The following is a 12,596-nucleotide window of genomic DNA, read 5'->3' on the forward strand; positions in this document are numbered from 1 at the left end:
TGAACAGATGTGGATTTGTCAGCATGGCCTCGACTTCTCCAGCATTTCTTTAAATAACGTGCCCTTGCTGGTGGCCCACAGCCGGGACTTCCAGCTGGGAAAACACTGGCCATGGAGGCGGCACAGCTGTGAGCTGAAGGCTGCACTGGCCTTCCCCCGGTGCTGCCAGCTCTCACGCTGCCAGAAGCGCTGCGGGATTTGGCATTCCCTTAAATCCCCAGCTCTGGGAGGTCAGGGATTTTTTTGAGGCTCTCAGCTGCTTATTTCAAAACCTCTGCTCCTCACACTCACAGAGCTGCTGTGGCTCAAGTAAAGCCTGGACACAAGAAAATTGAATTCAGCCTTTTCTAGTTCCTGATGTGGATGCTCGGGTTTTGCGACGCATGCCTTTCTCGTGTGCTAATGCTGGGGAAGAGGAGGCTAAACATACCCAGGAGAACTGCACCCAGGCAGCTCCTCAGCCAAAATCCAGGATTGGGAAAAGCAGGGAAGTCCCTGCAGGTAACACAGTGCTGGATATCGGGCTGGGCAGGAGAGTTAAGGAGGTGCTGCTCCGACCATGCTCGCACCCCAGGAGGATTCGGTGGACTTCCCAGGATACTGCTAATGGGCTGTCCCCAGACCTCCCCAAGTCACATGGAGGAACCTCTCTGGCTCCCGCTGCCCTTAAATCTACCTTTGCTCAAACGTGCCTCACCTCTCCCCAAAAGCATTTAACTCTGCGGGAATAAGACCAAGTCCCTCTCCAGGGGGATTTTGTGGAGGCTGCAGCCAGTTCACTGCTGTTCCCCGTGCGGAGGTGACATCCCTCCCCAGGGCAGATGGGATGGGGGAAAACAGCGCCCACATCAATCAGGGAAACATCAATGTTTCCAAAGTAGGATTCTCCTGAAGTGGAAGAAAAAGATTACAATTTCAGTTCTTAGCATGGGACAAACTGTGCCCAGATCCATCAGATCAGAAACTTCTAACTGGCCCTGTGAAACACTACCAAGACCGTTGACGATGAGCACCTCAAGACTTAAAAAGCATCCAGTAAGAACCGAGTAAGCACACGGCTACAGGAGGCAGCATCTAATACACAGCATGGGGCTGAGATGCCGAAAATTAAGCCAGAAATGCAAAGCAGAACTAGCAAAACATGAGAAAATTTTCCAAGGAGTCATTGTGAAAGCGGTCCCAAGGAGCATCCCCCAGGCGGCTCCGCTCCTTGCCCTCCTTGAGCTGTGGCGGCTCCGTGGGGCTGGCCGGAGCCAAGGGCTCGTTGTGCCACAGGGTTTTCTACCCACTCCCTGCTTCATTATTGAATCGATGAATAATTGATACAGAGCAATTAGTGTAACAGCAAAAGCAAGAGCGGATGTATAAACCCAAACAGCGGGATCCAGCAGTGTGCCAGGGCCGGACAGCAAGGGCGGATTATGCCTCCGATGAGACGCCTGTGGGGGTGTGAGCAGTTGCACCACACAAAAAAACCTGAACTTGAAATGTCTCAGAGCCCTGGAAGGAGAAGTCCGTCTCTGCCAGAGGAAATGAGCCCGTGTCAGTAGCTGCGCTAATCCCATTACCGTCATCCCCAACTGATTGCTCTGCAAACGGGGCCTGACCCGGGTATCGCCCAGCCCCGACGCCGCAGCGGCCACGCTCTGCACCTCTCCCCAGAGCCGCTCTGCCATGCAGCACTAAACAAGAGCCGAAGCTTCATCAAGGGCAACAGCCTCACCCATAGCAGAGGGTGTGCAGGAGGGAGCCCGGTCTGCGGGTGTAGCCTGCACCCATGGATTGGGATCAGCTGCTGACGGTGTCAGCAAACAACCTTGGACAAAACCTTCACGTGCCGCAGGCTTCAGCCAAGTTGGAGTTAACACAGAATTGCTGCCACCCCAGCACTGAGCTGCCAGCCCCGAGCTGCAGCGGCCCCAGCAGCCCCAGCTCTGGACTCCGACCTGTCCCCTGCCTGGTGTCCTCCATCCCCACCAAGGCTACGAGCCCACACATGGCTCTGATTTCAGTGGTAAGGGTTGAATTTACCAGTTTGTCCCCAGTGCCAGTAAACGGAGGGTTTCCAACAGGCAGTAAAAGCCCTGGAGCAGAAAGCCCCTGTTGTCAGCAGGCTGCCATGCCGCTCCTGCAGCGAGAGCCAGCCCAGGCAGGTGGCACGGCCGTACACAGCCCAAATTTGCAAGAGAACCTCAAAAAGTCCCCATCACTACAAGCACCTCCTCATTCCCCCCGATGCTGCTCGTTACCAACCCTTCAAACCCAGCCTGGCAGTGAACGAAGCCGGGCAGGAGCCACAGGATCCCCAGGAGGCAGCAAGGTCCAGCCCAGCCCAGGGGCACGGGAGGACAGGCGTGGGGAGCGGCGCAGACGCCTTTGATCTAAAAGGACATGGGTGCCTCCCGACGGCGCTGCACCGCTTCCTCACCCTGGGGCCGGATCCTGCCCAGCGAAGGGTACAGCCCCCAGGCTGCAAACTTAGAAAGCAAAACCTACCAAATCCGGGCTCTCAGTTGCATCCCAGCTGCACGGGCTGAGCGAGTGACATCTCCCCCCGGCAGCCCCAGCCCCGGCAGACTCTCCCAGACACTGCTCCCTCGTGCCCCTCATGCTATTTACAGCTCTGCTAGCAATCCCTGGAGGCACTATTACCTGCTGATAAAAGTGGATGTCCGCTCTGCCTGAGGAAGAGCTATGTTTCACCCTGAAACCCGCTGCGTTCACTTTTGCAGCTCCCCTTCTCCTGCCCTGTCCTGCCCCCGAGCGACACCAAGCCGCAGACCGATTCCCATGCTTCCCGTTAAATGAAACTGCTGCAGGTTCACAGTTGCTTTTTCTTTCCCCAAACTACTTCCTACAGAAAAGTTCTGAAGTGGGAGATGCTCTGCAGCGTGGTGCTTTGCCCTCTGCACTGCAATCCCCTACAAGCAGCAGCTCTACCCAAACGGGCAGGGACAGGGATTAAAAACATGCAGGAGGGTGTGCGGTCTTCGCCTGGGGGACAGCCCACGCACAGCCATCTGCCCCTTCCTTCTCCTGCAGAGGCCAGCGCTCTCTTGTGACATCCCCATACACACCGGGCTGGGAACCCGACTGCCTTGGCTGGATGTGTCTCCTCCTGGTATTACGCTCTATTGACCGAGACCGGCAAGTTGCCCTGGTGGCTATGGAGAGCAGCGTGTGTGAGTGCAGCCGTTTGCTGGTGGTTATCTGCACCACAGCCACCGTTCGCTGAAGGGTCCTCACTGCTGCGGTGACAAGCAGTGCTCAGCTCTGCTCTCCAGCATGGACTTCAGGCACACACATGTGTCCCCCTGCTCCCAGCCAGACGCAGGCTCGTGGATACTCCTGTGATGGAGCAGTGGTACCAGTAACATAAAAGCTCCCTCACCCAGGACACAGCTGAGCTCAGCTGCACAATGGCATTGCTGACAGCAGCAACGCAGCACTGCCAGCCCAGCAGCTGTGCTCAGCACCCATCCTGCCTGCGCTGGTGAAGGGAGCTGGGCCCAGTGGGATTTGTGCCCAGTCTCTTAGCGGGGCCAGGTGGCTGGCTGCGGGTCTGGGGGACATGTCATCATGCCGAGGATGCCCAGCTACCCCTGCGACTCAGAGCACCCCCAGCCCAGGGTTGCTGGCCCCTCACAGCCAGGAACACACCCAGCCACCATCCAAACCTGCACACACCCACTGCACCACGTCCAGTCCATCGTTCTGGCAATACAGCTCCAGTTTGCCCAAGCTGGGCACCAGCTACTGCCTGCAAGCCTCCTTGACCAGGGTAGCCCAGCTCCACGGGGTGAGCATGGTGGGACCCAGAGCTGGAGGCTATCAAGATGATGTCTGGGTCATACCTATCCCTGGCAGTAAAAAAGCAGAGGAGTGGGAAAGGGGGAGGAAGGAGCAGAACCCACCCATGGCACTCAGCCCACAAGCTTCAGCATCCTTTCCCTGATGGTGCTGGGCAGGGGGGGAATCTCTCTGCAGCGTTATCGGCCGGGGCAGAGCACTGTCCCCTGTGCTGGATGAGGGAGGTGACAGCAGGAGCCTGAGCTGATGCATTCAGCCACTGCAGAGCCATTGTTGTCCCAACATCCCTTACAATGAGGTTGGCACTGGAAGCCATTGCTGCTGCCGGCACAGATCATGGTAAGGAAAAAACCACCAAGAGAAGAGGACCTGGTAGAGCAGCTCTGCCTGCAACTGATACCAACAGGCCCATGGCCAGAGCTACACAGAGAACGGAGGAATCCCAAATGGCACCAAAACCATCACTGGTGGCTCCAAAGACAAATGCAACCCTGCTGCAATCATGCTGTCAAGCCTTGCCCTGCCACTCCATCAGGAAGGTGCTTGTTACAGGGCAGGATGCTGAGACTCATGGAGGGCTTGGGGGACCCCTTAGGAGCAGGATGAAGCCTCCCAACCCCACACCACTCTGGGCACCACCACCCAGAGCCCCCCACCATTTCAAACACATCCTTTGGCTTTGCAAAGATACCAGGGTTCGAGTAACTTTTGCAAGGAGGTACTTGACCATGGCTTCAGAGCCTGCCCAACCACATGCTGACAGCCCCCCACCATGTCAGAAGGGAAGAACATCGGCAACGACCCTGAACAGGAGTTACCTGGGCGCAGGAGCGATCCAGCCAAGCGGACGGTGCCAGCCCTGCCTGGCCCAGGCAGCGTCTCCTCGTTGCAGGCAGCACTGCACCAAAGCGCTTCCAGCGCCTTCATTAAATCACAGCAGTGCTGGCTTAAACCACTTAGTCTGTGCCTTCAACCACCCCGTGCAAATGATCTCAACACCGCTCAACCCCCCTGGGCTGCCAGCGCCGCTCCTGCCAGCACGCTCGCTCTTACCAGCCCTTCTGGGGATCCTCCAGAAACAGACCCTTAAGGGTTTAAAAACGCCTCTGGCCATGATGAAAGCGCCGGCAGCTGCTCGCATCCCTGCTCCACTACCGTGCCCTCCTGCTCGGGGGGATGCGGGAAGGATCATCGGTGCCATGGACACGGCCAGGAGAACATCACACAGCGCCAGAGAAACAGGGATTGGTGTTTGCCAGAGGGGAGAGGTCTGCCTTCCTAATGGCTTCGGAGTCCAGCTAAGCAAATGAACAAATAAAGCCAGAGCCGTGGCTCTCAGCTGGCCCATCTGCTTGGGCGTCCCTCCCTGCTCACTCCCGGCACACACGTGCCTTGGGAGCCCAGGAGCCAGCAGCACTGGGGCTGAGCAAGCAGCTGTCCTGGGCTGGCAGCCCCAGGCACCTCCATGCCACCTGGGCCAGCACCAAGAGCCAGCAGGGCTGGAAACTGAGCTCGATGGAACCAGGGCTCAGTGCCAGGGGAGACACTAAAAAGCCCAGTACCCAGAGCCAGCACCCCATCCAGCCCCATGTGAACAGCCAGGTGAATCCCAGCCTCCTCAGGCTTTGCACCCCATCCCAGCTCTTAGGGCTGTAAGCCAACTGGTGTGCAAGAAGGGACTGGTGGGGTGAAGGATCAGGCTCAGGACCCCTCAGCACTCATCCAGGCTGACCTGCACTGCAGAGAACTAAGTCAGGCTACTGCGTAACAAGGGTCCCTCTGTTCATAACGGGATGTTTGAGATGTGCTTTGAAGCCTTGCAGGGAACGGTAAAATCTCCCCACATAGCCTTCAATGCCCTGGCTGCACCTGGGGCTTGTTCCCATGAAAGAGGGCTACAAACCCAGCAAGAAAATGGCTCAGGATGGATCAATCCGGGGTAGCTCAAACTGAATCTACTCCTGTTATGTTTGCAGCATGCTTCACACCTACTGCTACCTCTTCAGATCCTGTCCCAGCTGAATTCCAGCCAGCGTGTTGTCCTTCTCTTGGCCCGTCAAGTGCCAAGGGTGAGATCCACGTGTCACTGTGCATCGGGGTCACCGGCGGATTCAAGGGTCCTGTTCGCCCTGATGGGACAGGGACCTCTGGCAGTGACAGTATCCTCCAGATACTGAAGTGGACGGAGCTGAACTGGAGCTGACTCGGGGGACAGCATCCCCAGTCCCACAGTCTCCCGAATTCACAGCATTACTGAGGCAGCCTTTGGCTGTCCTCAGTAACAAATCTTTCCAGCCCAGGGCGAGAGCCAGGAAGTGCTTGCCAGCATGGAACAACACACTTATCTGCATTACTTTTGTAACCCGGTTCATAAGTACTGCCAGGCTTTAACCCTTACTGGGGCAGAATAAACCTCAAGGTTTTCTCCTCCGCCTGAGCACCCCAACAGCATGAGCAAGGTGCTGGGAGGTATAAGGCTGGGCTCAGGCTGGCCCTCCGGGTGCTGTTGTGATGTGCTTAGCCCTGCCCCGCTTCTCACGTTGGCATCGTGGAAGAAAAGCAGGCTCTGGTGAAGCTCCAGGCTTCCTGCACCCTTGGCCGTGCCCTGCCTGGTCTGCCCCACAGCAGCAGGAGAGCAGGACCCTCTGGAGCAGAGGTGGCACAGACAGGGCAGTAGGTTCCCAGCCCAAAATGGAAGGACTTTGGGCCAAAAACAAAGCGAGAAGGTGCAAATCCCCCCCTTCCTTCCCCAAGAAACAGCCCATCGCACTCTGGCTATGCTGCTGCTGAGTGAAGCACCCTGGTCAGAGAGAGAGACTCACCCCACTTGGCCCCAGCCCAAGTGCTTGTCATGGCCACCCCAATGCCAGTAGCCCCTTGGCTGTGCCAGCTCGAAGGTGTGCCTGGCCACCGTGCAAAGGGAGGTCTGGGAGGTGACCCGGTGTAAAGAGCAAGGGCGCTGCTGAAGGCGGTGCTGGGGAACAGGGATTGCAGAGGGATTTGGGGTGTGCAGCGTGGTGGGTGCCTGGGGCACACTGGGGTGCTCGGAGTGAGGAAGAAGAGGCAGGGTAGGTGACAGGAGGAAGGTCACCCATGCTCACTCTTCCCCATGCTGCAGGCGCTGGGACCAGTGGCCGGGGCAGCTCCGACGGGGCAGCCCTCCACAGAGCCAGCACCACCACTCCAGCCCTGGTTTCCATCATCCCTCGATTACACACTCTTTGCTCTTGTTGACAGCACGTTTACTTGCACTTGTCAAGCACGCTGTAAATAGTGAGAGAAACAGCCCTGCCCTTCCTGACCAGAGGAACAGCCAGGAAGGGGCCGGCCAGTCCCTCCCAGCCCCGCACCCTCCCGCTGCTCATTCCCAGCACCGGAGCCAGCGCTGCCAGGATGGGCCGGGGCACAGGATCGATCCTTGCCTGCTCACACCGTCAGCAGCCATGGGACAGAAGCTGGCAGCCGGGCTTTGAAAAGTGCTGAGGATCCACCACTCAAACAAGGGGAAACAAGGGGAGCACCTGTCCTGGACTGCCATGGCCCAAAGTCCACACCACAAAGCGTCCGTAATTATTTAGCTTAAGGGTAATCTACATCTTTCAGATACAGCCAGGCATCATCTCCGAGGTAATCTCAGGTCGCGGAGTCAGAAGGAAGAGTAATCAGCCATTCTGAGTGTGGAAGACACAAAGAAACAAGCAGTGAGAATCAGATGGTCGTAGCAGGTTCGTTATAAACTGGGTGTTGTGCCGCTAACCTTTTCCCTGGCAGCCAAACCAGCTGGACCAGCTCCAGCCCCTGGTGCCTCCTCCTTGCCCCTGCTCTGCAGTTTGCCATCTCTTCAGTTGTGCTAATGCAATTCGTCGCGGGGCTGGGCTGGAAGCAGAACCAGTGCAGTGATGCAAGGTTAAAAAAAGCACTGTGCTCTGCGCAGATGGTCATTATTCGGCCCAAGGAGGCAGCCTCGCTAACTCGATTAATTCATAAAGCTGCTCTCGCTATAACCCCATTGCCACCACTGTGGTTCCTCACCAGCCCCAGCCCACTGCCAGGGCCCCCTCCTCTCCGTTTGGGGACATTTGTCACCAAGGTGGGTCACCCTACTGATGTGTTCACAGATCCTGGCTCAGCACAGCCAAGGGGCAGGGAGCAGCCTCCCGGGGCAGACCTGGACAGAGGGCAAGAACGGGGAAGGCTTTGCAAGTGGGGAGAGTAAAGTAACCACAGAACAGCACCTGTGACCTGCTGCAGCTGGCCAGATGGGTCCATCACTCGGTGACAAAGTTTGCCTGATTTCCCACAGCTCCAAGAAGTTGGCACCATGCAACTTCCCTCCACCAGTTCAACCAGTGCAGCCCCTCCTTGCCAGTGACTGTCCCACTGGAGATGCTCTGCCCCATCACAAGCCATCTATTCTGGGAAAGGCTCCGGGACAGCACTAACAGCCACACTAACACGTTGAAGGGTGAGCCCTTCCCAGCTCGCACGCTGGCGCAGCAGCCACGGGGGCTGCTGGGGAGTCGCTCTCTGCTGTGTCCCCTTGTCCAGCTCCAGCGCCCAGCTGGCACACGGCACATCCCTGCCTGGCACCAAGGCTGCGCCCATCCTTCACTCCCGTCACACAGCAAAGCCCCAGCACCCTCGGCTGGGCTCCGGCCACAGTGAGATGAGCTGCCTCTTGCCAAGTTGGAGCAATTTTGAAGGCTTTGCAAACCAGATTCCTGTTTGGAGCAGAAATCAGCCCCGCAAAGGCTGATACTTCCAGCTTCATTTGTCTGCTCACAGAGCACAGACGCTGTTCTGTTTCCTTAAATAGCCCTAGTATCAAATGACTTGTAAGCAACAAGCAAAGCTAATGGATCGCTTCTCCCTTGCAAAAAGCAACTGATTTTCCCTGCTCCTGCCTCCCACTGCACCAGCATCCCTGGGGACATCTGCCCAACAAACCAGCTGTGGGGCAGACTGGGCACAGCAGCCCCAACTGCAGCTTGCCCATGTCGGGCTTCTGCCCACAGCCCGGCCCTGTGCGCTGTCGCCCGCCTGGCTCTGAGCTTGCACGCCCACCAAGCATCCTCGCTTGTCCGCTCAGGAGCTGCAGCCTCAAGCAGGGCTGCTCCCCCTTCCCCACGCTGCTCCTTCTTGCACGTCAGGATCAGGTTTGCTCTAAAATTGCAGCCTGGGCAGCTCATACCTTGCTGGGATGGGAAATGGTGCTATGAACTCAATTAAGTGCCTGGTGGTTGCTCTCATGCTCCTTTTCTCCCTCCCGGCCCCATACCCCACCAGTGGGATTTCCATCAGCTTTGGCAAACCAAGACAGAACTCCCTTGTCACAACCTTGCAGGGCCCACGCTGCCTCTCCGCTGCACCCAAGGAGCACCCTCTTGGCTACCTTAGAAAGGTTTGTGTTGTCTTCTAGAGTATTTTTTCACCTGTCCAGTAGCCAGACTCCTTCCATAACACAGGGAGCAGACACGCTCCAGGGCTTTGCTCTGAGCCATAGGGCTTGTAAGTCCAAGCAGAGAGCCAAAATCCTGCACCCTGCCAAGAACACAGAGTCTGGGGAGGGCAAACAGCAACATCACCCAAAAACCCAAATGCAGGCACATGTTGGGATGAAGAGCTGCCGAGATTCCCCACTTTTAGGATCTGTTTGAGATGCTCAGATTTGAAAATGTCCCTGCCCAGCTTTGCCCCATAGGATCCCCCTGCCCGTGGCTGGATCGCACCCAGCTGAGAGCAGAGCCCCCAGCAGCAGCCCCGTCACATGCATCCCCCCATGCCGAACCGTCTGGGACCCCCTGCCCAGGTGCTGTGTCGTGCCAGCAAGACGCATCACAGGAAAACAAGAGACAAAGCAGAGTCTTGTCACCTCGCTGAATTAGCTGCCCTGGGCTATTTGCATTTGGAGAGGTTTGGTGGTAGCTAGGTTCTCAGGCTTTGTATGTTGTTGCTATTTTAGTATGTCTGAAAACGTGCAGGAAAAGGAATCCGGAGGCTCTGTCTCCTGTGGAGATGTTTGTGCTGACCCAGTTTGGGACGCTGCAGAGCAAAAGCCATGTCTCTCTGCCTCCAGATCTGGGCAGCAGCGCAGCCGCCTGCTCCTGCTTTTGCCCGCACATATGGTGGGAGCGGGTCGCTTGCCTCTGAGCCAGACTGGACCATGCACCAAGGCTGTACCCGCACGCCAACATGAGGCAGGAGCTGCTCCACCACCACGCGCCAGCCAAGGGCAGGTATCTGGGTGGTTTGACCCCTGAGATCCCTGTCTGCCTCACTTAAAGCTCTTTAAACTGCACAGTGTGGTGGGCCACCCACCAACGGTCCCAGCCCAGCCCCTGGGGGACGAGATGACTCCAGCTGAGATTGCCACTGTCCCAGATGACTCCTTGGTGGCAGCCCCAGCCCCAAAGCCAGGCAGACAGGAGATGTTAACTACACCCATAGTGCCCGACAGTGCCTCAAATCCACTCCACACACACATCGCCCTTGCCAGCACTGCCGCGCCGATGCTCTCAGGCTCCTCAGTGTGGGAAAAAGCGCTGGTGCTGCCTTGCTAAGTATGAAAAAAGCACTCATCAAATGACCTTTCTGCACTTGGAGGCCATCTGTGGGGTTCAGATCAAACGCTTGAGCCCCTCAGAGTGCAGAGAAGGAGCACATTGCCGCGCCACTGCTCCCATGACCTCGGCCTTTTCATCAGGACCCAGAGATCATGGCCTGAGCCTCTCCCTCTGCATTCAGTCCTGCCCCAGAGCCGAGCTCTCGGAGAAGGCCGTACACCGGGTTGCACGGCCTCAGCTGTCCAAATACAGATGCTGGGAGGCGTCAGAAGCAGCCTGCTCGCTGGAGCCTGCCTGGACTCGGGTCAGCGGATGGAAACGGAATAACTGCTTCCCTGAGCAGGGCAGGAAGCTGCAGCCGCAGCAGTGCCTGAACACAAACTTGCTCTTCACCTGGCAAAGAACCAGCCTGCAGAGCTGGAGCAAAGTCCTCACCACAGGCAGAGCCCCGCGATGCCCGGAGCGGGGTTTTTGAGCTCCCCCATGGATTGCTTACCTTGTTCTCTGTAGGAGCTGGTGCCGGATGTTGCTGCTTGGTGATGTTCTCAGCCAGACACCAGCAGATCCTCTTCTTCTGCTCCTGGGAGTAAGCCTCCAAACTTAATAAGCACTCTGACTTCTGACGTAAAGGAAACACAGGCAGAGAGAAGGTCATTAGCCGTGTGTCGCAGGCCCTGGCTTTGTTTGCAAACTACTTGCTTCCAACACACTGTAGCAGATGAATGTACGTATAACCAGAGAGCTCGCACCGGTGTCTTGCGCTCTGGGCACGAGAAAGCAAAATAGATGGGGAATCAGCTTCACGGTGAAATCTCCTCCAGACAGAGGGTGAAAGGCTGCTGTGGTGCACAGCAGCAGATTTTAGCTTTAGTAAAGTGGGAGCCAAGCGGTAAAGCATGGGCAGAGCACCAGCAATTCTGCACCCTGTGCCACCCCAGCGGACATGTGTCTATTATGCTCATTTAGAGGGTAGAAATTGCTCTTTGCTGTACACAAACATTAACGAGGCGCCATAGCGTGAACTGATGAAATGAAGTGCCATTGGGCTGGGTTGGGCTGGAAGGAAGGCAGACCTCTGGAGAAGCTCCACACCAGCCTCGCCAGGTCTGCTCCTTACTCAGAGGTTGTTTTGAGGATGATGATGCTCCAGCTCCGGTCACGCACTGTCTGCATGCAGCGTGCAGCGAGGAAGGAATTGAGAGAAGCGATGGGAATTCATCCCAGCTGAGCCCCATCTCGAGCCTCGGAGCCTGCCCACCTTCCCTCCTGCCCTGCCCCTTCCCTGCACACACCCTTCTTGATAGGGACCTGTTCCTCTTTGCCATTTTCTTTGGGCCAAATCCCACTCATTTAAGAAACCTTCTGACCAAGTTCTCTCAGCAAGCGTCTCCCAGCCCTTAAATCATTCATCTCTTGTGCTAAAAATCAAGCATTCGGTAACATTTGCTGCCCACTGGGATTTTGCAGGGCTCACTTTAAAAAGGGTCCAGAAATGTCCATGGCTGGATCATCTCCTTCTGTGGCCAGATATAAAAAGGAAAACCAAAAAAAAGCAGAACTTTAGGACAGAGCTGCAAAGAAAAAAGTCTTCCACTAAAGGGCATGAAAAAGACCTTTCATTTCCCCCTAGGATTTCCTTCCAGAAGGGCAGGTCTCCACTAGCCTGTTTTTTCCAGAAAGGTCAGAGAGAACAGCTTTGTGACTCCAGAGACACAACACATCCAAAAGGGGAAACACTCTCTAGTCACACCATTTAAAGCACTGTTTTCACTGGATGTTAATTCATTCATGTTTAATCCAAAATCCCTATTAAAGCAGTATATAAACTGACTGCCCACATCACCTCTAGAAAGAGAGAGATCTACTTCAGTCCTTTGCCCCTTCAAGGAGACTTCCAGGAAAGAGAAGATTTGATCTTTCTTACGTCTGGACATCACCGCATCTATTCCTACAGCAGAAATGAGCTTAAACACTGAAAATCCATGCTCAGGCTTACTGAGCGCTATCAAACTGGAGCAGAGGTTTGTGATTCGGGGACACAAAGTGGCAGGGCTCTCCCTTCCCCCCCAGATCCTGAGTTGCAGTGATGCTCTGAGCATCCCCCGAGGCGTCTCAGTGCTCCTTCCCATCCCAGGCATCTCAGTCTCTCCCAGTCCCGTGCCAGCAAATCACCAGGCAGTACCACTGTGATATCCACTCGTCCCTAGGGAAGTACCTAATCAT

The 12,596-nt window shown here is 56.3% G+C and overlaps 1 protein-coding gene across 2 annotated transcripts in view; it reads right to left on the minus strand.

Annotated features, from left to right (window-relative positions):
• Positions 1-12,596, minus strand: part of RGS3 (regulator of G protein signaling 3) — a 65,851-nt gene that overhangs the window by 15,094 nt on the left and 38,161 nt on the right. For both annotated transcript variants that reach the window (XM_009636332.2, XM_009636333.2), the window contains one exon: positions 10,870-10,992. In XM_009636332.2, coding sequence (XP_009634627.1) covers positions 10,870-10,992 — 123 coding nt within the window. The remainder of the gene's footprint in view (positions 1-10,869; positions 10,993-12,596) is intronic.

The sequence above is a fragment of the Egretta garzetta genome, unplaced genomic scaffold (genome assembly GCF_000687185.1).
Source record: "Egretta garzetta isolate BGI_Z169 unplaced genomic scaffold, ASM68718v1 scaffold143, whole genome shotgun sequence".
Classification (NCBI taxonomy): domain Eukaryota; kingdom Metazoa; phylum Chordata; class Aves; order Pelecaniformes; family Ardeidae; genus Egretta; species Egretta garzetta.